The 24,518-nt window shown below is 40.0% G+C and overlaps 1 protein-coding gene across 16 annotated transcripts in view; it reads right to left on the bottom strand.

Moving 5' to 3' along the window:
• Positions 1-7,560: 7,560 nt before the first annotated feature.
• The window catches only part of ppip5k2 (diphosphoinositol pentakisphosphate kinase 2), a 155,558-nt gene continuing 138,600 nt past the window's right edge, over positions 7,561-24,518 (bottom strand). For 15 of the 16 annotated variants that reach the window (XM_043710037.1, XM_043710071.1, XM_043710064.1 and 12 more), the window contains 3 exons: positions 17,874-18,014; positions 15,148-15,258; positions 7,561-9,664 (listed from right to left, as the gene is read on the bottom strand). In XM_043710037.1, coding sequence (XP_043565972.1) covers positions 9,546-9,664; positions 15,148-15,258; positions 17,874-18,014 — 371 coding nt within the window. In that variant the 3' untranslated portion in view covers positions 7,561-9,545. Of the gene's footprint in view, positions 9,727-15,147; positions 15,259-17,873; positions 18,015-24,518 lie in introns of all 16 variants that reach the window. The other variant, XM_043710086.1, reaches the window with a different exon arrangement.

Genomic DNA, 24,518 nt, shown 5'->3' with positions numbered 1-24,518 from the left:
GGGGTCCCTCCAGATAGCCTCTGCAACAGCTCAATCACCAACGTGAATAACAGTGGTGAGAGGGTACAGCCTTGTCGGCTGCCTCTACCGAGATTAAAATTGTTAGAACTTATGCCATTAGTACGGACCGCTGCCATAGAATCACTATGTAGCACTTACATCCTCCAGTAAAAACCCCACTGAGACCAAACCCACTCCAGAACATAAAAATAGACATGATGCAAACATTCCACTCTGGTCAAACGCCTTCTCTGCATCAAGGGAGACCACCAAGCCTGGAATCGACCTCTGCTGGCACACCTGGACCATGTTGAGTGCTTTTCTAATGCTAGAGGACCATTGACCCTTAATAAAACCTGTCTGGTTCTCCTTTACAATAGTGGGCAACACGTTCTCCAATCTCAATGCAAGTGTCTTAGATAAATTTAAAAACCCGAGTTTAGCAGCAAGACGGGCCTGTACGAAGCACAGTCCTCTGGGGCCTTCCCTCTCTTGAGGATGAGAGAAATACTAACTTCTCTTGAAGAGGGCAGGAGGCAGTCCTGACTGTACAAATAATTGTACATGTCCAGCATTGGCCCAGCCAATATATTCATCAATTCCTTATAAAAATCACTTGAAAAGCCATCTGGGCCAGGTGCCTTACCACTTTGGAACTGCCTTACCGCCTCGTGTATCTCCTGTCAAGGGAGTGTTCCAAAGGGAAGCCTGCTCTGAAGTCTCACCTGGAAGGTCTGAGTTCTTAAAGAAGGACTCCAAGCTGTATTGGTTGGAGTGCTGTGAGGACAGGTTGGCAAAGATGGAGTAAAATTTCCTAAAAGCCATATTAATCTTTTTGGAGTTGCAAGTAAGAGTCCCAGTGCCCTCTCTGATAGATGTGATAGATTGAAAGGAGATGGAGGCGGGGGCCATTCTTTTTTCTGGCCAAATATGCCAGATATTTACCTGACCTATATCCATTCTCAAATAACCTTTGTTTTGCGAATGAGATCTCTCTCTTCACTGTTTGAGTAAGTGTGGAATTCAGAGCAGCATGGAGAGCTGTGATTCACTGTAATTTAATCACAGATGGCCTATCAAAGTATGCAATCTCGGCTGTCTTCAACCGAGCCTCGAACAGACGATGTTGCTCTCCCCTCTGTCGTTTCTGACCAGCTGAATGATTATACCCCTTGAGTAGCCCTTGGCAGTCTCCCAAAGCATCAGTGAGTTACTGGCTGTGCGAGTTGATATCCAAGAACACCTTAGACTTCCACGAGAGATATTCAATAAACTTACTATCCTTAAGGAGAAACTGATCCATGCGCCAATGCTGCCAACCTACTTCACTGCCCTGGCCTTGACCTCCAAACACATTGCCACATGATCAGAAATGGCTATGTTCCCATTTTAACAGGACAGCGCCAAATCCAAAAAAGTCGATGGAGCAAGAAACAGATCAATCCTTGTGTAACACTTGTGCAGATTAGAGAAAAAAGTAAAATGCATACCAGCCGGGTGAAGATGTCTCCATACATCCACCAATCCCAACTCCACACGTAAGTCCACCAATTGTTTAGATTGTGGGAAGGTGCCCTGGAAGCCCTTGACATCCTATCCACTATGGGATCCATGAGGCAATTAAAGGTTCCCCCTATAATAGTACGGCGTGTTCAAAGGGCAACCATCCATCAGAAATTTAAGAGGGTGTGCTGGGGGACAGTAAACATTCAGGATACTGTATTCCTTACTATGTCACTAAAGCTTTGAGAATCACGAACCGCCCGTATTCATCCTTGATTTGATCTAACATCTGGAATGGGAGGTTCTTCTGAACAAGTATAGCCACTTGCCTTCATTTAGTGTTAAAAGATGAAAAAGAAAACACCCGGTCAAACCCCCGGTGCTGCAACTTTAGATGCTCCTTGTTGTCAAGGTGGGTTTTTTGTAACAGAGCGACATCTACTTTCTCTTTTCTAAGACTTGAAAGTACTTCCTTTCTCTTATTCGGTGAGTGACTCCCCTTAATATTCCAAGTGCACCATTTAGAGTCATAGAGATGTACAGCATGGAAACAGACCCTTCAGTCTAACCCATCCATGCCGACCATCTATCCCAACTCAATCTAGTCCCACCTGCCAACACTCGGCCCATGTCCCTCCAAACCCTTCCTATTCATATACGCATCCAAATGCCTTTTAAATGTTGCAATTGTACCAGCCTCCATCACTTCCTCTGGCAGCTCATTCCATACACATACCACCCTCTGTGAGAAAAAGTTGCCCCTTAGGTCTCTTTTATATCTTTCCCCTCTCACCCTAAAACTATGCCCTCTAGTTCTGGACTCCCCGACCCTAGGGAAAAGACTTTGTCTATTTATCCTATCCATGCCCCTCATAATTTTGTAAACCTCTATAAGGTCACCTCTTTGAACAAACAACTAGCCATAGTCATCTAAAACAACCTGTGAACCCCTGAGAGGACGAAGTCTATTCTTGACACGCCGAGTGGAGACAATTAAAGACTCATTGAGCCTGAAGAACATATCTACAAAAATTACCAAAATAAAACTTTTAAAAACTACACCTACAATAAACCAATACAAAAGACACATAGTAGGAGACTTACCTCCTTACACATAGGGGACACTCACACCACCCACAAATACCTCCATGCCTCCTTTAACTGATACCGCACCCCAAACCCAGGCAAAACAAAAGTAAAAAATATATAAATCTTCCAACCAAAGGAATTAAAAGTGAGGATTCGACTCATCCCACCCGTATGGTGACCTCCATTATTGCTAGAAAAACTGAACCAAAAGTTCCGACATCGCTTCCCAAACCCCAGGAAAGCGAAAAGGGAAGAGAGAAGAAAATAAAAAATTAAAGGGACAAAATAGAATGAATGAAACAACAAAATAAAAGAACCATTATTGTCCATATTGCTTGAGCCAATCAATCTATTTTAAAGTGTCCAAAAAGTTCTTTGCTTTCTCTGATGAATCAAAGACATGAACGGACCTTCGGTGGCTGAAATGGAGCACCCGCCGGGTACCTTATGGAGTATTGGATATCCAGATCCCTCAGCCTCTTCTCTACCTTATTAAAGGTTTTCATCTTGTGGATCATAACTGCAGAAAAGTCCTGAAAAAACATAATCTTCAATCCCTTATAGATCAGGGTCTGTGGATTTTTCCCAAGCATTCTGGAAGGTCCCAACATGTTTTGCTTGTCTCTATAGGACTGGGTTCACACTAGTACTAGGCAGAGATGCTGGTCCGACAGGGCCTGCGCATCTCAACCCAGTGAGCTTGGTCAATCCACACCCAGCCTGCCTTGGCTTTCCATCCCAGAAAATGCAGTCATCCCTCAAAAAAACTGGTTGATCTCCTTCTTCTCCCTCCGGCAGCCCAATAACATGAATGCTCTTTCTCCGACCTCGATTCTCAAAGTCGTTGGCTTGCTTCACTAAGGCCTGTATCTATTTTTCGAGAGCCTGGAACCGTCCCGCCGAAGATTCGGGGGTGATTTCTAATGTTGCGGTCCACTGCTGCCCGAGGTGCTGTATCTCCTGCTCATGCTTTTGCAGCGTGGCCAAGATTGAGCTAAGCAAGGCAGACCTGTTAGATCACCGCCATCTTGAATCCCCTCAAATTTGTGTTTTTTAAGGAAGTGACAAAAGTGATTGAGGAGGATTGACGATGGATGTTGTCTATATGGACTTTACTAAAGCATTTGACAGGTTTCCTCATGGTAGGCAGGCCCAGTAGATTAAGTCACATGGAATCCATGGTGAGTTGGTAAGTTGGATCCAAAGTTGGCTTGGTCGCAAAAGTCAGAGGTTACTTATGGAGGGTATTTTTCTGACTGGAGGTCTATGACCAGTGGTGGGACCTTTAGATGAAGATGTAGGTGGTCTGATTAGTACTTTTGTGGAAGGTTGGTGGAGTTGTGGATAGTGAGATAGCTTGTCAAGGGATATAGCAGGATATAAAACAGTTGGGTGGACAAATAGCAAATGGAATTTAATCCTGACAAGTGTGAGAAGATGCACTTTAGGATGTCAAATGCAAGAAAAAGTGTATAGTAAATGGCAGGTATCTTAGGAGCATTGATATACAGAAGGATCTTGGGGTGCAAGTCCATAAATCCAGAAAGTGGCACAAGTGGATAAGTGGTAAAGGTGCATAGCATGCTTGCCTACATTGGTTGTGACTATGTGTAAAAATTGAAGTCATGTTGCAGCTGAATAAAACCACATTTGGAGTATTGTGTGCAGTTCTGTTTGCCACACTATAGGAAGGGAGCCTTTAGAGAGAGTGCAAAAGAGATTTACTAGAGTCTTGCTTCGGTTGGAGTGTATTAGCTATATGGAGAGGCTGGACAAAACTTGGATTGTATTTCCTAGAGTGTCAGGGAGATTGAGGGGTGACCTAGAAGTATATCAAATTATGAGAGGTGATGATGTTTTGTTCCCTTGGTGGAAATGTCAAATACTAGGAAGCATATGTTTAAGGTGGGGGGGGGGAAAGAGTTTAAAGGCAATGTGCAAGTAAAGTTTTTTGACACACAGGGTTGTAGGTGCCAGAGGAAATGGTAGAAGCATATGTGATAGCTACATTTAAGAGGCATTTAGACAGGCACATGAACAGGTAAAGAAGTGAGGGATACAGACCACATGCAGGCAAATGGGTTTTAGAACAGTGACGTGGTGGGCCAAAGGATCTGTGCTGTACTGTTCTTTGTCTAACCTCCAATTTGACTATGCTCATCTCAGTCTTATCACTGACTGTGACGATCATGTGTTGTTACTTGGACCAAACAAAAGTTAAGGTGTGTAGTGCAGAACTATCAGATTCACAGAGCCCCTGGGGTCTAGACTATTCAAATAAGTATGGAAAAGCCGAGCATCTTAGGAGTTGTAGGAGATTTGTTTGGCAGGGTTAAGTGAGCCTTGAACTTTATTGATTAGTGTACAAATGATTAAGCCTGTTAGGTGGCCAAAGGGCACTCAGCTCATGTCCGAAACGTCGATTCTCCTGCTCCTTGGATGCTGCCTGACCTGCTGCGCTTTTCCAGCAACACATTCCTAACTGAATAATATTACAGTCCAGCGGAAGGGTGTAATAGAAGAACTAAAACTACTTTCCTAGGCCATCACCATAATCAACTAATGCAGTTTAAGGGAATGGCATGAGACATGCTCGTTTGGGACCTTATGGATTACAAAAGATATGTTGCATTTGGTACCCTTATCCAGGTCAGATAGTGAATATCTGGGCCTAAGGACCAATCCCTGCAGTACCCCACTATTCACTGTCTACACCTTATCAAAATCCTTCTGAAAATCCTTTATCTATTTTCCTGGTTACATCCTTAAGCTATTCAGAGTCGAATAAAGGCGATTAGGAACAAAAACAGAAATTGCTGGAAAAACTCAGCAGGTTCACTGGATCTGAAATGTTAACTCTGCTTTCTCTCCACACCACTTGATCTGAAACATTAACATGCTGTCGGACCTGCTGAGTGTTTCCGGCAATTTCCGTTTTTGTTCCTAATCACCTTTATTCGATTCAGAATTGCCAGTAATTTGAGTTTTTGTTTCTGATTTCCAGCATATGCAGTTCTTTGGTCTTTTTTGATAGATGATTAGGACTTCAATAGGAACTGTAAATTGGGAGATCTGAAGCCCAATTAGTATTAATATCTTTATTCCAAATTATTCCAATTTTTTTTTAAGACTCCATTAGTGTTACACTGTGCGGGATGCTACCTTAACATTAAGGGTAGTTCGTGTTCTTAAAATAAAATCTTAAAAAATGCATACTGAAGTCTGAATCTGAACCAAGCTCTTCCAGGGTATCTAAAACTGTGCTATCTAACCTGATAACAAAGGTAATGGAATTGATTCATATAGTACAGAATATTGAATTCCTGAGTGGTGGTACACAAGTGATTGTTGATTAAATTCTGCTGAGGGGACTGTTGTCATGTGTCCCACAATGTTGCTGCTGATTGAGAATATACTGATCAGATCAAAGCAAAAGAGCCAATATTATAATTGCAATGAAATAGCTTAACTCCTTCTAGATAACAGTATAGCTGATTTTATTGGATCCATGAACTTTGTTATTTCTTGATATTACATAGATTTAATTGAATTGACAAAAGATAATAACTTTTTATAGTGGAAGCATCAGAATTACCTACCAGCACATACAGCTAAAAACGGTTGCATTACCTTTTGCACTCTGCATTGTCAAAAATGTACATGCTCATGTGACATCCCTCTCCTAGCAATAGTTGCTTCATTGTCTACTGTCATTCATGATTGATTGTAACAAAATTGTGGAGTGTTGACCAGTTTATTGTAGAACTGTTCACCTCTGTCTAGAACATATTGTTTTCACTGTTTAGCATGAGATCTTGAGTTGTAGCTTCACCAGCTTAGTACTTCATTTTCAGATATACCTGCTACTTCTCATGGCATGTTGTCAGTCCTTATGATGGGGCTGGCCATCCGTTGAGTACATATGTACTTTCAGGACACTTTCTTTGTGCAGTATGTTCTAAGCCAATCAGATAATACTACTAAAGGTTGCATTCACATTGAGGAAGAGTGACTCAGTGTTGGGAATGTAAATAAAGACAGTTACAAAGGTGCATTGACAGAGCTGGCCAAAATGAACTGGCAAACTTTGACAGGAATTTCCTTTTTTTTTTAAAAAGGAAAGAGATCACACAACTTGGTGGTAACAGTGATTCAACAACTCTGGTACATGAATCATTAAGTATGTTTCACATACACTTTAGTGAGGAGGCAGACAACATGAATATTGAAGTTTATTGCAAGGTGAATGGAATATAGATGTAAGGAAATTTTACTGTGGCTGTACAGGCTGGTAGCAAGATTACATCTAGAGTACTGTGTACAGTTTTGCATGTCTGATTTGAAAAAGAACAACTGTCTCAGAAGTAGTTCAGAGAAGATTTGATTGATTTGTTTCTGGGATGAAGAGCTTTTGTTTTAATTCATTCATTCATGGGAGGTCAGCATCGTATGCAACATCACATTTGTTGCTCATGTTCAATTGCCCTTGGATTGAATGATTTGATCTGTGATTTCAGTTAAAAATAAATCGCGTTGCTGAGATCATAACCAGATCAACCATGACCTCATCAAATGCAGCAGACTCAAGGAGCTGAATGAGGATTAGAATGGTGCTGGAAAGTGAGGACTGCAGGTGCTGGAGATTAGTGTCAAGATTAGAGTGGTGCTGGAAATGCACAGCAGGTTAGGCAGCATCCGAGGAACAGGAAAATCGCGTTTCGGGTAGGAGCCCTTCATCAAGAATCCCTTCAGGCTCCTACCCGAAACGTCGATTTTCCTATTCCTTGGATGCTGCCTAACCTGCTGTGCATTTCCAGCACCGCTCCAAATTTGACACTTATCTCCAGCATCTGTAGTCCTCACTTTCGTCAAGGGGCTGAATGGCCTACTCCTGCTTCTAGGGTCCACACTTTTGTGAAATTTACAAATACCCTTTTAACAGTAAAATGTTCTATTTAAACACAGTTGTACTTTAAAGATGGGTTCAGTAGAGGCTACTTTATTTGGCAACTTGATACATGTATAATGCAATGACTAATTTACAAGAACAAAACATATGTGGCTCAAAACATTGCAAATTCTCACTGCAATCTGAAATTGCAGTTAAACCTCTAAAGTTAGAGAAAACATACTTAGGTAAGAGCTCAAATATTCTCATGTTTAATGGATATAAATGGACATGGCATTGCTCAATGCTTCACAGAATTCATAAGTATATAAAGCCATAAATTTTCCAGAAGACTTTTCTTGAGTTTTCATCTCAAAATTGACAAGGGTACAACATCTCTGCAGATTTGCTGCTCTTAACAGGTTGTGTGTAGTTCCAACTGAGCCCATAATTCCTAAGTGTCTCTGATATTTTTCTCCTAGCTAATTTGGCATTTTCATTATTTTTTCTCCCAATGAATTTCTTACACATATCTTTGAAAACACAAGGTGTATTTAAATAGCACTTTTCACAACCCCAGGAGTCCTAAGAAAGGTTTTACTCCTCTCCAGTTCCAACAAAGCAAGACTTTTTGCACAGTGCAATTTCATGTGAACACAACAGAACACAAAGTCAAAGTCAATGTATAGGTGAAAGTTTTGAGTTCTTCAACACATAGCACATAAACATTAAAATAAAGTATTGAGCAATATATACACATGCATAAACCCCTTTATAAAACATATCTGTAATCCATTTCATATAAAAACATATATAGACTAGATTTACATTTTGTAAATAATGTAGATCTTCAATAGTTTGCAGCTAAATCTGTGACATGACAATTTCTAGTAAACAGTCTCACTTAAACTGTAAAACATTATATTTGCATGTTAAGCAATATTCAACTAAGGGACAAAAAATAAAGCTATATTCACATTCTTCAGAGTAAAAATACATATGTCAGTGTAATTGTCCTTTACAAAAGTGTCCATCAAGTACCATAGCTCAAAATTACTGTTAAACTCTCTCTCTGAAAAGAACAGAATTAAATTTGTCAAAATTGCACATCCAAATTTAGGAACAAAAATCTTATTAGTCAATTTCAGGGTGAAAACACAGTAACATTGTTATTGGGAGTCTGAACATAGACATGCATTTAAAACCTTGGTTATGACGAGCATAATCAAAGACTGAAGCAACCAATATTATTTAAAAAGGGTTTAAGGAATCTATGAACCATATTTCAATGTACCTCCCTCAGAATTATGCAAATCACTAACTTTTCTTGTAATGCGCGAATTGCAATAGTCCGTTCACTTTTTCAATTTTAACTTGGGCACAAATCTTTTCAGAGAGACAAAATGAGAAAACATTGTGAATGGAAAAACAAACTGAAATATAAACAGATGGAACAAAGAACAATTATTGGATTTTCATGGCATTTTGTATGAATTTCCCTACTTATAAAAACTGAGTTGAGATATTATAGGGAATAAAATTACCCATTAAGGGAGCTAAGTGTTTGTAACATTTTTTAACATAATGGGATTTTAGTAAAAATATGCAACTTTATGAAATACAAAGTGTCACATTTTAGTTAAACAGTCACATTATAACTGAATAAAGCTGAGCACATAAAGGAAATTCAAATTGAGACTACATATTTGAGTTTTAGCTTTTATGTGGAATTTCACTAGACAGGAAACTTTCCATTGCAGTTTCAGCTCTTTTCAAAATGCTACATTGATGAATAAAATAGAATCAAATGTAGCACCACATTAACCTCAGTCATGTATACCAAAGTTCAAAAAATGACAAATGTGTGATCAATCTTCCATCAAACTTAGCATTAACTTTTCATATGACTGTCTTGGCACAGATGATTAAGGGGCAGTATTTATTTTCTGATTTACTTAAGTATTTGGACACCGAGAATACATTTTTTTTAAAAGGTTCACTTTATGCTCATTTACTTCCATGTAGTACAAGTTGTGAACCAGCTTACATTGAGGCAATTTTCTATTCAACAGCTTTGATCATCTTTAGCTTTTATGGAGTTGTCACTTAGGCCACTGAAGTGTGTGTTTTCTGCTGGTAACGATGGCCCTGCGATAGACATATTACTGGAAGATCCACTACTGGCTGCATGGCAAAAAAGGCAAGGAAATTCACCTTTAAGCGAATTCACGTTTAAATTAGCTCACCTAAAAGGCAACATTTTTTTAATTGTAAGAATACATGGCATGCACTTAAAGCAGCAAGACTGGATATATAATAAATCTATATTAATTGAAAGAACTAAGTCGGTTTGCAAAGTGGCATACTAAGCAAGTGGATCTTGCTGATAAGGCAAGTGAATTAGGATAATGTTTCAAAACAATGTGTTCATTACACAAACAAATCTTTAGCAGCCAGTTTACATTTGTTCTCAAACAGTAAAAATTACTAATCAATTAACTTTACATAAAGATGGCTGAAAATAAAGAAAAATATCAAATGCAACAAAAAGAAGTTAGCACATACTAAAATGAAGAACTTAATGTACCTCAAAACTTAATGAGCAAAATGGTGAAAAGGCATTAGTACTGTAAGCAGACCTGGGCACATCATAGGAAAGATATATTGACCTTGGACCAAAGGGTTAAGTTTGAGGAGAGATTATACAAGTTAGGCCTGTTTTGTCTAGAATTTAGAAAGAGAAGGGATGATCTCATTGAAGTCTTTAAGATCTTAACAGGAATAGATAGGGTAGATGACGATTCTAAATGTAAGTTTGCTCGCTGAGCTGGAAGGTTCTCAAAACTTGCTGAAGATTCTAAAATTAGGAGACATTGTCTAAAAATTACAGCCAGACTGTTCAGAAGAGATGTTAGGAAGCACTCAGAGATGGAAACAGACCCTTCGGTCCAACCGTCCATGCCGACCAGATATCCTAACCCAATCTAGTCCCACCTGCCAGTACCCGGCCCATATCCCTCCAAACCTTCCTATTCATATACCTATCCAAATGCCTCTTAAATGTTGCAATTGTACCAGCCTCCACCACATCCTCTGGCAGCTCATTCCATACATGTACCACCCTCTAAATGAAAAAGTTGCCCCGTAGGTCTCTTTTATATCTTTCCCCTATCACCCTAAACCCATGCCCTCCCAAACCCCAGGGAAAAGACTTTGCCTATTTACCCTATCCATGCCCCTCATAATTGTGTAAACCTCTATAAGGTCACCCCTCAGCCTCCGACGGTCCAGGGAAAACAGCCCCAGTCTGTTCAGCCTCTCCCTATAGCTCAAATCCTCCAACCCTGGCAACATCCTTATAAATCTTTTCTGAACCCTTTCATGTTTCACGACATCTTTTCGATAGGAAGGAGACCAGAATTGCATGCAATATTCCAACAGTGGCCTAACCAATGTCCTATACACCTCTACACATAAAGGGTGGCAGTTTAGAAGTCTTTTCCATAAATGGCAGTTGATTATAGATCACTTGTTAATTTTAAATCGGAGGTAAAATTTTGTTAAGCAAGGATGTTAAGGGCTTTGAGGCAAAGGCAGGTAAACACAACAGATCAACCATAACCTCATTGAATGGTAGAACAAACTCAAGGGGTCTACTGCTGTTCCTATGTTCGCTTAGTAGCTTCACAGCTACAGTGTTTAATTACTAATAAACAAACCAGAATGAAAAACTTAGTCTAATAACTCTTAAGATCTCAATTCTTGACATTAAAGGATGGGTTTCTGCAGGTCTTGGTCTAATTGCAAGTAGAGTTCAGAGTAAACTCATCATTGAATCATAGAGACATAGAGCACAGAAAAAGACCCTTTGGTCCAACTAGTCCATGCTGAACATAATCCCAAACTAAACTAGTCCCACCTGCCTGCTCTTGGCCCATTTCCCTACAAACGTTTTCTCTTCATGCATCTATCCAAATGTCTTAAAATTCTAATTGTTCCCCCATCCATGACTCAGTCAGGAAGTCCATTCCACACGCGAACCACTGAGTAAAAAATTTCTCATTCCTGAAGGGCTCGTGCCTGATACATCAATTCTCTTGCACCTTGGATGGTGCCTGACCTGCTGTGCTTTTCCAGCACCACACTCTCGACTCTGATCTCCAGCATCTGCAGTCCTCACTTTCTCTCAGTGAAAAAAACATTCCTGTTCTTTTTGAAATCTCTTTGCTCTCACCTTAAAATGTATTCCCTCATCTTGAAATTCCCCATTTTAGGGAAAAGACAACTATCATCAACTCCATCTGTACCTCTCATTATTTAATTAATTTCTCAGGTCACCTCTCCACTTCCTTCGCTCCAGTGAAGAAAGTACCAGCCTTTCTTTACCCTGCAACAACCTGGTAAATCTCTTCTGAACCCTCTCCAGCTTAATAATATCCTTCCTATAATTGGGCAACCAGACTGGACACAGTATTCCAGAACAGGCCTCACAAACATCCTGTACATCAACATAAAGTCCCAACACCTATATACCGAGGATGGTTTCAGCAAATTATAAACAAAATTGATGGTATTTATAGAAATGGTTACAGAAAAAGCAGATATATAAAGAAATTTTTTATTTTCAGATAGATTTCAATTTAGGCAGATGCCCATTTTGCCCCAATCAAGCTCAATTAACAAGTATCTTGTGCAATAGGGAATAGTGAAAGGTGTATTTTTGAGAATAAATTATCAATGTATTAATATACATGGAGAACTGAAACCTAAATCAACATGTAAATTTAAAGTAACAGTTTACGCTAGTGCATTATCCAAACTGCACTTGGACATAAATAATGTCCCAATGATGTGAGAGACATCACGTCCCAGGATCTACTGAGAGACAGGAACTGAAGGAAATCAGTAAGGAAATGGTGTTGGGGAAATTGATTAAATTAAAGGCTGATAAATCCATAGTACCTGACAACCAACATTCCAGAGTACTTAAGGAAGTGGCTAGAGACAGTAGAAGCATTGGTGGTCATCTTTCAAGATTATTTAGACTCTGAAACAATTCCTGTGGATTGGAGGGAAGATAATGTAACCTCTCAATTTAAAAAGAGAGGCAAAGAGATATTGTAGATCAGTCAGCCTGACGTCAGTAGTGGAGAAATGCTACCGTCCATTATATAAGATTTAATATCAGAGCACTTAGAAATTAGTGACTGGTTTGGACACAGTCAGCATGGATTTATGAAATTGAAATCATGCTTGAAAAATCTACTGGAATTTTGAGAGAATGTAATTAGTAGAGTTGATAATGGAAAACTAGTGGCTGTGACATGGACAGAGAATTGACTGGCAGCTAAGAACAAAGTCGGAATAAATGGATATTTGAAAGTTGCATCACAGGTAGGTAGTGATTAAGAAGGTGTTTAGCATGTTTGCCTTCATTGCTCAGACCAGTTTAACTGAGTTTAGCAGTTGGGAGTACATTGGTGAGGCCACTTTTGAGTACTGTGTACAGTTTTGGTTGCTCTGCTGTAGGAAGGATATGATTAAATAGGAAAAGGCTCAAAAAATTTACAAGAATGTTGCTGGGATTGGAGGGTTTGAGTTATGTAGAGAGGCTGGGTAGGCTGGAACATTTTCCAATGGAGTGTAGGAGGTTGATGGGTGACTGCATAGAAGTTTATAAATCATGAGTATAGATATGGTGAATAGCAAGGATCTTTTCCCTCGGCTGGGTGAGTTCAAAACTAGACGGCATATTTTCAAGAGGAAAAAGATTTAAAAGGGTTCCGAGTGACAATTTTTTGCACACAGAGGGAGTTTCGTATGTAGAATGAACTCCCTGAGGAAGTGGTAGATGCATGTACAGTTACAACTTTAAAAAGGCATTTGGGTGGATACATGAATAAGGAAGGCTTAGAGGGATACAGACCAAAAACAGGCAAATGGGACTAGTTTAGTTTGGAAAACTAGGTCGCTATGAATGAAGGGTCTGTTCCCACATTGTATGATGGTGACTCTATAATAGGACAGAATGTGGAAAGGGCCAGGAACCTAACTTCAGGCACAGCCCGATAAGGGGATAACTATGAGAAGGGGGGCAGTCAACAAAAGACTGAGGATTCTGTCCTTAAATGCACGCAGTGTAGGACAAAGTAAATGAGCTTATAGAAGAGATTGAAATTAACGGGTACGATGTTGTGGCATTACAGAGACTTGGCAGCAAGGAAATCAAGGCTGGGAATTAAATATCCAAGGATGCATGTCCTATTGAGAGGGGATGGCATTGCCATGTTTGTAAGAAATTAACCTAAATCAAACGCAAGAAATGATACAAGATCAGAAGGTATAGAATCTGTGTGGCAGAGTTGAGAAACCGCAAAGGAAAAAAAGACCTCGATGGGAGTTATGTCCAGGCCTCCTAGCAGTAATCAGGATATGAGTAGAAAATAAAGCATGAGATACAGAAGGCACGTAAGAAAAGTATGATTACAGTAATCGTGGGAGATTTCAATACTCAAGTGGACTGGGAAAATCAGTTTGAGTGTGAATCTCAAGAAAAGGAATTCGTGCAATGTCTACAAGAGATTTTTTAGAACAGCTTGTGGGAGAGCCCACTAGATCAGATTAGATTCAATGTCAGGTATACCAGAGTACAGGAGTACCATGAGAAGAGTACAGCGTCACCACTCTGGCACCATCTTAGAATACAATAGCTAGAATTAAAAACAAGAGCAGAAATTAAAGAAACAGAAACAAAAGAAAAAGAAAAACATCCAGAGCACCCTTGCTGCCGCCTATATCTTTTGTGATCCCTTTCAATTTTAACAACATCGTCTCTGTAGCAGGGAGACCAGAATTCAGCAAAGTATTCTAAAAGTGGCCTCACTAATGTCCTGTACAGCTGCACCATGACGTCCCAACTCCTATACTCAATGCACTGACCATTGAAACCAAGTGTGCTAAATGCCTTCTTCACCACCATGTCTACTTGCGACTCCACTCTCAAGTAACTGTGCAACTGCACCCCTAGGTCTCCCCTATGGGGACCAGTTGAGGATTTTCGGTCCGTACTCAGTGTTTAGAAGGATCGAGGGGGTTGGAATCTCTTTGAAACTTTTAGAATACTAAAATGGGGTTGAGCTTCTTTAGTACTGTTGAATACTGAGATGTCTGGAGACAATGGACGTGAAGATGTTTCTATTTGTAGCAGAGACTACGATCCTAGGGAACAGCCTCAGACAGAAGGCACAACCCTTGAGAACTGAGATAAGGAAGAATTTCTCTAGTCAGAAATCTATGAAAGTCATTCACATAGAATGCAGTGGGGGTCAAGTCATTGAATGTATTTAAGACGTAGGTAAATTGGTTCTTGATTAGTAAGAGGATCAAGAGTTATGGGGAGAAGGCAGGAGAATGGAGTTGAGAATCACATCAGTCATAATTGAATGGCAGAAGAAAGCTCGATGGGCCAAAAGGGCTAAATCTGCTCCAATATCTTAGCATCCTATGGTCTATGGTAACATAATTCAAGAAAGACGACGACTAATTTGGTCCATTTACCAGATAACCACAAAACATTATAATATTAAAAGAAATATAAGGTAAATATTATCATATTTAAGCTCTAACAAAGTAATGATTGTATCGGCAAGGGGTTATAGTTTACTTACAGAATATAGATCTGTTACTGTCTTGATCTGATGGTTGAGGTGTTGGAAGTATCCTTCTGGGTGTATATGTATTTAAAAGCCTTCTACCCAGAGCAAATAGACTTCCAGGAGCTAGAATGGAAACCAGATAATACTGGTTTTGCACATGGACTCTTTGATCTCAAAGCATAACATTTCACCAACACTAAATTTTTTTTTAATTTGCTTCTTGCTTTAAGAGTGTCAATGGCAGGTCCAACACTTGTTTCTCTTCCTATATTTCCTTGAGAAGCTATCTACAAACCACAGTGGTGCTGGAAAAGCACAGCAGGTCAGGCAGCATCTGGGGAGCAGGAAAATTGACGTTTCGGGCAAAAGCCCTTCATCATGAAAAGCATCTATTCCTGATGAAGGGCTTTTGCCCGAAACGTCGATTTTCCTGCTCCTCGGATGCTGCCTGACCTGCTGTGTTTTTCCAGTACCACTCTAATCTAAACTCCGGTTTCCAGCATTTGTAGTCCTCACTTTTGCCTATCTACAGACCACCACAGGCCAGCTGATATAGGTACATCCATGGTGCCATTTAGAAGGACTTTCCAGGTGAATTGGAAGGAATTACAAGTTAAAACAGTGTTTCACTTGGATGGGATCTTGGCAGCTGCTCTGATATTTCTCAGTTGTACAGTTCATAAGTTTGAAGGTGCTGTCGAAGTAGTTTGGTGAATTGTTGCAGTTTATTATGTAGATGTTACACACTGCTATCAGTTTAAGAGTTGGTGGAGGGAGTACATGCTTAAGGTGGTGGAAAGGGATATGAATTAAGCAGGTTGCTTTGCCCTGATAGTAAGGAGCTTCTTCAGTATTGTTGAAGCTGCACTAGTGCAACTAAGCAAAATATTTCAACATATTCCTGTGGTTGCCAGACATGTTAGGAGATTAATTATTTACTGTAGAATTCCCAGCATCTGGCCTGCTTTTGCAACCACAGTATTAATGTTGCTTTTCAAGTTAAGATTTTGATCATTGGTGACTGCCCAGGATATTGATAGTGAGAAATTGTGCAATGATGATGTCATTAAAATCAAAAGCAGATGGTCAGGCTCTCTCTTATTGGAGATGGTCACTGGCTAGTGCTTGTTCGACATGAATATTTCTTGTTACACATTAGTCCGATCCCAAGAGTTGTCTAGCTGCACACAGATATGGACAGGCTTAGTATCAGAGAAGTTGTAAATACTACTGAACACTTTGCACTCATGATCATCCCCAATTCTAATCTTATAGTGGAGGGAAGCAGCTACATATGATTTAATGCAGCAAACTAACACATGGATTCCTGCATCAATGTCCTGGAATGGATATGACTGAGCTCCACAACTATAACCATATTGCTTTTTTGCAAGATGATTGTCCAACAGAGATTTCACTAGTAGTTATAAACTTCAGTTTGCTAGCCCTCCTGGATTTCACATTTGACCTTAATGTCAAAAGCAGTAAATCTCACTTCATCTCTGGAATTCAAATCTGTTATCGATGCTTGGACCAAGATTTGAATGAGATCTGGATGCAAGTGGGCCTGGCAGAAATCAAACCAAGCATCACTGATTAAGTGCTGCTTGACAGTTAGACCATTCTATCCCTTTACTAATGATTGACATTGGACTAATAAAGCAGGATATGTTCTTCCCAGATTTCTTCACATTCTACCTTTTATACAGGAGAACAATGCAACAGTACATTCCAGATCTTAAGCACGCACTGCCTGAATATGATTTTTCTCATGACCCTAGTGCTTCTTTGACCAATTACTTAAATCTTGCTCCTGATCATTCCATAGATGGGAAAGATTTTATCATATCTACTTTGTCCAGACTTCTCCTGATTTTGAATAGATCTTTCAACTTTCCTCTCAACCTTCTCTTGAAGGAAAAAGCTACCTTCCCCTTTATTCCACCAGCTATAACTTGGCCTACAAGTTTCTTTTTCTGGGCAGAGAAAAAAAAGAGCTGCGGATACCAGAAATTAGAAACAAAAACAGAAATTGCTGGAAAAAGCTCAGATTTAACATTTCGGGTCCAGTGACCCTTCTTCAGACCTTCTGCTTTCTCTCCACAGATGCTGCCTGACCAGTTGAGTTTTTCCAGTAACTTCTGTTTTTGTCTCTTTACTGGAACTATATCAAAAGTCTTCCAGAAGTAAACGTGAACCATATTAACAGCATTATCATCTGCTCTCTATCACAATCAAAAAAAATCCAGCAAGTCAAACATGATTTGCTCTAAAAACTATTCCCAACAGACTATTAATTTTGTCTCAAATTATCGCTTCTGAAACAATTTCCACCAAGATTAAAGTGACTGGCCTGAAGTTAATGAACTTATCTTTACACCCTTCTCTGAACAAAAGGTGTAACATTTGGAATCCTGCAGTCCTCTAGTATCACTTGAAATTGGAAAATTATGGCAAATCTTCTGAAATTTCCTTGTCATTTCCTTCAACACTGTTGAATGCATACCTTGCGTTGCTGCTGCCTTATCAACTCTATGTTCAGACAGCTAATACAACACCACAACCTAATCAATTTTAAACACTCCACATGTAGTGAATTACCTTCACCTCCACCAAGATTTACTCAGCAGTATACCAAAGAATCATACAGAAATAAACAGATTAATTTGATTTCTATGACTTTCTCTTTACATTTAAATATACTGAAAATTAACACACCAAAGAATTCCAAAACTTACCTGAGGGTATACAAAATGTGTCAGAAGAGACATTGCTTTCAGGAATCGATGCAAGAAATTCATCCACTTGTTTCAGAGAAAGGGAATTATGAAGAGTTTCAAGAGGACAAATGGAAGGCACCATTGAATAAAGCTCAAATCCTGTAAAGAAACACTCAAGATGTTATATAAAGGTTAACAAATTTGTATTTATGTTTTACAAATATATGTACGTATTATAATTTTAGCGCGCAAAGCATTTCAGGCATAATAGGAATGCTTGTCCATTACATTTTGTGGTATATCATCTTAGAGCAAATACACAGGTCCAGAATCTCGCATCCAGTACGAAAACCAAGACACCATTAATAATTACCAAGTCTTTGCTTCAAATTCCCTTGATGTTAACATTTGGAAAAAAAAAGGCATGACAAAGACTCCAGAGTTGTTCTTTACAGCAACACAGGTTTCTACAACAGCATTTTAATTCACTAGATACTTTTGCTAATGTGACCAATGTAAGAATTAATTTGACATTTTTCACTTAACAAAAATACTGAGCGTTTTTGAGATCTGTTATATACAATTGTCGTACTCAATCATCTCGGTCAGCTGTAACCCAATACGCATTACTTCTGTTCTCCAAATGATCTTAGCATATTCTTGTAATATTGAAATTGAACATGATTTGGATTTTCACAAGTGGATAAAAGATAGCATTATCTTTTTAACCATTAATACTTGAAATGAATGATTAATGCTATACAGCAAATGCTTACTCAACTATGTACATAAATTACAGATGTTACAGGATGAAAATGGCCTATTATTTTGCCTATTATTCCATGATTGATATGGTATAACAAAAGAAAGCAATGCATCTTTCAGAATGGAACATTATTTTTTTGACACTGGAATGAGTTGCACATTAGGAATCATACACACAAAGATTGGGATGTTAATATGGAGAAAACAAAACATTAAATTAAGATCCAAGCAAACATAAATTATAGTAATTTCTATAACAAAATGTTATTTTTCCATCTCATCAAAACTGTCTCTCTGCACTTCCCTTCTTTTCAGTTCATATGTAATTGGATTTCATTACTTTAAGATTGCAACTTATGGTTTCCAAGATTCATCCTTGACCTATCAGGACTTACTCGCTCCAGTTAATTTCCTGGAACTAAATTAAGCATAAATTATTGCGTGTGTGAATTGGTGAAGTATAGTCAGTTCTGATATAATGCAATAGTTCTGTTCTCGTGCGATCTTGCGTTATAAGAAAATTGTGCAATAACTGTCCCATTTAAACTATAGCCAATATACGTAAGGAAAGTTTGCGTTCTACAAATTCCAGTTGAAATTCTTCAATCGTGTTTAAGCCTATTCGCGTTGTAGAAACACACATTATTGCAGAACTGACTTTAGCTAATGAATTTTAGTAATATGCAGCGGCAGGTAACTATCAAACACTAATGGCTATGACAGACTAGAGGCAACAGCTGCCAGGAAAAACAGTAGCTGAACAATTGGCCATCTTCAAACAGATGGTTCAGTCAAGATATATTCTCTCAAGAGGAAAACTTTGAACAAACAAGACCAGAGTTTCTTGGATGATAATGGAGACATAGGTTAAAGAGGAAACACTAAATACAGAAGGTTTAGAGGAGAGACAAAGAAAGCAAAGAAAAGGAGCAGAAAGGATTATGAGAAAAGACTCGCAAATAATATACAGGTAACCCTTAAGTATTCTACAGATAAATCGGTAGTAGAAGGAGCAGGGCCAATTAAAGACCAAAATGGGATTTACTTAAAGGCAAGAAGCAAGCAGAGTTGATAAATTAAAACTTTGCATCCATCTTTACCTACAATACAGATGTTATGCAAGCCATGGTGACAGAAGTAGAAATTCAGTCACTAGAAGGGTTTAAAATTGACTGAGAAAGAATTGAACAAGCTGTAAGTATTTAAGGATAATATAGCACCAAGACTGGATGAGACATTTCCATAGGAAAAATCGAGGACTGCAGATACTGGAGATCAGTGTCGAAGAGTGTGGTGCAAGAAAAACAAAGCCTGTCAAGCAGCATCTGAGCAGCAGGAGAATTGACATTTCAAGCGTAAGCCCTTCATCAGGGGTTCCTGATGAAGAACTTATGCTCAAAACGTCGATTCTCTTGCTCCTCTGATGCTGCTTGACTGGCTGTACTTTTCCAGCACCACAATCTTTGACGGAGATATTTCGTGGTTATTAAAGGAAGGGAAGAGTGGGAATTACAGAAGCACTGGCAAAAAAAAAATAATTCTTCCTGAATTTTGGGTCTCCCTGGTATAGGAAAAATGTTGTTAAACTTGAAATGGTTTAGAAAAATTTACAAAGATGCTGCCAGGGTTGGATGGTTTAATCTATATGGAGGGGTTGAATAGTCTGAGGCTATTTTCCTTGGAGCGTTGAAGGCTAAGGGGTGACCTTACACAGGTTTATAAAATCAGGCACAAATAGGATGAATAGCCAAGGATTTTACCCCAGGGTAGGGGAGTACAAAACTAGAGGGCAGTGCTTCAGGTGAGAAGGGAAAGATTAAAAAAGGGATCGAAGAAGCAATGTTTTCATGCAGATGATCGTCCAGGTATGGAACGAGCTGCCAGAGGAAGTGGTGGAGGCTGGTACAATTACAACATTTAAATGGATACATGAATAGGAAGGGTTTAGAGAGATGTGGGCCAAATGCTGGCAAATGGGACTACGTTTACTTAGGATATCTGATCAACATAGGTAAGTTGGACCGAAGGATCTGTTACTGTGCTATACAACTCTGTCAATCTAATTGGAAACACTACGTTCTTGCTCAAAAAAAGCCTGTAAAGATCGGCCCAGCAATTACAGACTTAACTTTGTCAAGAGGGATACTAAAATTGAGCACCAGTGAGCAGGTTATTGCTGAGCAAATGCTGCTTGAAAGGTACTTTGATAGTTTTATTCCATCTCTTCACTGATGATCAACAGTAGACAGCACTAAATGGCCAGGTTGAATTTGTCTTGATTCTTGGAGGACATACCTGAGCAATTCCCCACATTGTCAGGGAGATGGCAGTGTTGTAGCTGATCTGGAACAGCTTGGCTTGGGGTGCAGCAAGTTCTGGAGCACAAGTCTTCAGTACTGTTACCAGAATGTTGTCATGGCCCATAGTCTATCCAGTGCCTTTACCTGATCATAGGATCATGGAATCTTGCAGAGTGGAAGCAGGCCATTCAAGCCATTGGATGCACACTGCCCCTCTGAAGAGCATCCCACTCAGATCCCACCATCCCTACCCCATTCCTGTAATCCTGCATTTTCCATTGCTTATCTACCTGGTTTGCACATCCCTGGACACTATCGGCAATTTAGCATGGCCAATCCAACATAATCTGTACATCTTTGGACTGTGGGAGGAAATCTGTGCAAAGGGAGGATGTGCAAACTCCACATAGACAACTGTCTGAGGCTGGAATTGAACCATGGTACCAGTGCTGTGAGGCAGCAGTGCTAACCATGGACTGAATTAATTCGGCTGAAGACTGGCATCTGTGATGCTGGTGACATCTGAGGGAGTCCAAGATGGAACATAGAACAATACAGCACAGAACAGGCCCTTCGGCTCACTATGTTGTGCCGAACATTTGTCCTAGCTTAAGCACCTATCCATGTATCTATCCAATTGCCGCTTAAAGGTCACCAATGATTCTGACTCTGCCACTCCCACAGGCAGCGCATTCCATGCCCCCACCACTCTCTGGGTAAAGAACTTACCCCTGACATTCCCCCTATACCTTCCACCCTTCACCTTAAATTTATGTCCTCTTGTAACCCTCTGTTGTACCCGGGGAAAAAGTCTCTGACTGTCTACTCTGTCTATTCCCCTGATCATCTTATAAACCTCCATCAAGTCACCCCTCATCCTTCGCCGTTCCAATGAGAAAAGGCCTAGCACTCTCAACCTATCCTCGTACGACCTATTCTCCATTCCAGGCAACATCCTGGTAAATCTCCTCTGCACCCTCTCCAAAGCTTCCACATCTTTCCTAAAATGAGGCGACCAGAACTGCACACAGTACTCCAAATGTGGCCTTACCAAGGTCCTATACAGCTGCAACATCACCTCACAACTCTTGAATTCAATCCCTCTGCTAATGAACGCTAATACACCATAGGCCTTCTTACAAACTCTATCCACCTGAGTGGCAAACAGCTATGAACAGAGACCCCAACATCCCTCTGCTCCTCCACCTTACTAAGAACCCTACCATTAACCCTGTATTTCGCATTCTTATTTGTCCTTCCAAAATGGACAACCTCACACTTGACAGGGTTGAACTCCATCTGCCACTCCTCAGCCCAGCTCTGCATCATATCAAAGTCCCTTTGCAGCCGACAACAGCCCTCCTCACTATCCACAACTCCACCAATCTTCGTATCGTCTGCAAATTTACTGACCTACCCTTCGACACCCTCTTCCAAGTCATTAATAAAAATTACAAACAGCACAGGACCCAGAACTGATCCCTGCGGAACTCCACTTGTAACTGGGCTCCAGGCTGAATATTTACCATCTACCACCACTCTCTGACTTCGACCGGTTAGCCAGTTCTCTATCCAACTGGCCAAACTTCCCACTATCCCATGCCTGCTGACTTTCCGCATGGATTATACACTCGGCAGTGCTGGCTGAAGATTGTTGTAATTGCTTCAGACTCATCTTTTCAGTTGATATATTCAGCTCCCCCTTCACAGAGGATGGGAATATTTATTAAGGCTCCTCCTCTATACCTTTTCTTTAAATTGTCTAGCAACATTCATGACTGGATGTAGCAGAACTTAGATTTGATCTGCTTGTTGTGGAATTGCTTAGCCCTATCACTTGTTGCTGTCTATGATGTTTGGCCTGCAAGGTGTCCTACTTAGTAGCTTTACCAGGTTGGCAGATCATTTTTAGGTATGCATGGTGTTGCTCCAGGCATGCTTTCCTGCAGGCATCATCAAAACAAAGTTGATTCTGGTTGGATCCAATTCTACTGCTTCTGGTGGCCCACATCACCTCATGGACATCCAGTCTGGAGTTGCTAGATCAGTTTGAAATCTGCCAGTGGGACAGGACATAGTTAACTATGGTATCATAGAATCCCTACAGTGTGGACACAGGCCATTTGGCCCAACAACTACACACCAACCCTCAGAAATGTAACCCATCCAAACCAACTTCCCTGTCCTATTACTCTATATTTCCCCTGACGAATGCAGCTAACCTACGCATCCCTGAATTCTATGGGCAATTTAGAATGGCGAAATCACCTCATCTGTACATCTTTGGATTGTGGGAGGAAACTAGAGCACCCAGACAAAACCTACGCAGACACGGGGAGAATGTGCAAACTCCACACAGACAGTCGCCAGAGGCTGGAACAGCACCTGGGACCCTGGCACTGAGAGACAGCAGTGCTAAAACTGAGCCACCGTGCCACCCGGGATAGTGTTGTACGGGATGTTGTGAATATGACTGTTAAGCTTTTTTCTCAAGTAGTCTGTATGACAGATTATCAAATTCTGGCACCATTCCCAGAAATAAGAAGGACTTTGCAATGTCAACAGGGCCATGTTTACCATCATCACTTCCGATGCCTGGGTCAATGCCAAGTAGTGTGGATGGTATTGTTTCTTTGAGACTTTTTACCATAGCATCTTTTTAGGCCATTTCAAAGGGCAGTTAAGAATCAGCCAATTACTATTGGTCTGGACTCATATGTCCAGGTAAAGCTAAAAGTCTTCCTTCTCTAAAGTTCTTTAATGATTTTAACAACAATTGACAATAGTTTAATGGTTGCAATTAGTCTTTTCATTTATTTATTGATTTCAAGTTCCATCATATATCGTGATAAGATCCAAACCCAGATTTCTAGTGCAGCAACAAGTGCCAAGGTGCAATCAAATGCAAAATGTGCTTTATACAGTGCCATGTAAATCAACTTCTAATGTAGGCTACAGGCCATAGAGCAGAAAGGGCAGTACGAATATCTATAAAAACCGGCCAAGTGACAAGAAACAGAGTAATAGGCATTTTATGGGCTGGGAGAAGGTTCATAGTGGGGTTGGTATTGGAATGCTTACTTCTCTTTAAACATATAAATCATCTAGACTTTAGTGTGCATGGTACAATTCCAAAGTATGCAGTAACACAAAAGTTAGTACAATTGTGAACTGTGAAGTGGACAGTATAGAATTTCAAAGAGACATTGATATGTAGTGAAGAAGGCAGATAGGTTTCAAATGGAGTTCAGTGTAGCAAAGCGGAAGATAATTTGGTGCGAAAAACTTGGATATAATGTACAAAATAAAAGTTACTATTCTAAAGGGTGTGCAGGAGCAAGGGAACCTGTATGTACATAACTCATTAAAGCTGGCAGGAGAGGCTGAGAGTGCTGTGCACAAATTCTACTGGGCTTAATTTAAAGGAGCATAAAGTACAAGAGCAGGGAAATTATGACAAATTTGTAAAAGGCACATTGTGTATAGCTGTGGAATCCACACTGTAGAAGGGATGTAATAGCACTGGTGAGGGCTGGGCTGGAGAGTTTCAGTTATGAAGAGAGATTAGACAGACTGGGGTTCCTTTCCTTAAAGCAGA

Source organism: Chiloscyllium plagiosum, chromosome 2 (genome assembly GCF_004010195.1).
Source record: "Chiloscyllium plagiosum isolate BGI_BamShark_2017 chromosome 2, ASM401019v2, whole genome shotgun sequence".
NCBI classification, from domain to species: domain Eukaryota; kingdom Metazoa; phylum Chordata; class Chondrichthyes; order Orectolobiformes; family Hemiscylliidae; genus Chiloscyllium; species Chiloscyllium plagiosum.
The sequence above is the reverse complement of the archived record's forward strand: the minus strand, read 5'-3'. Positions and strand labels throughout refer to the sequence as shown.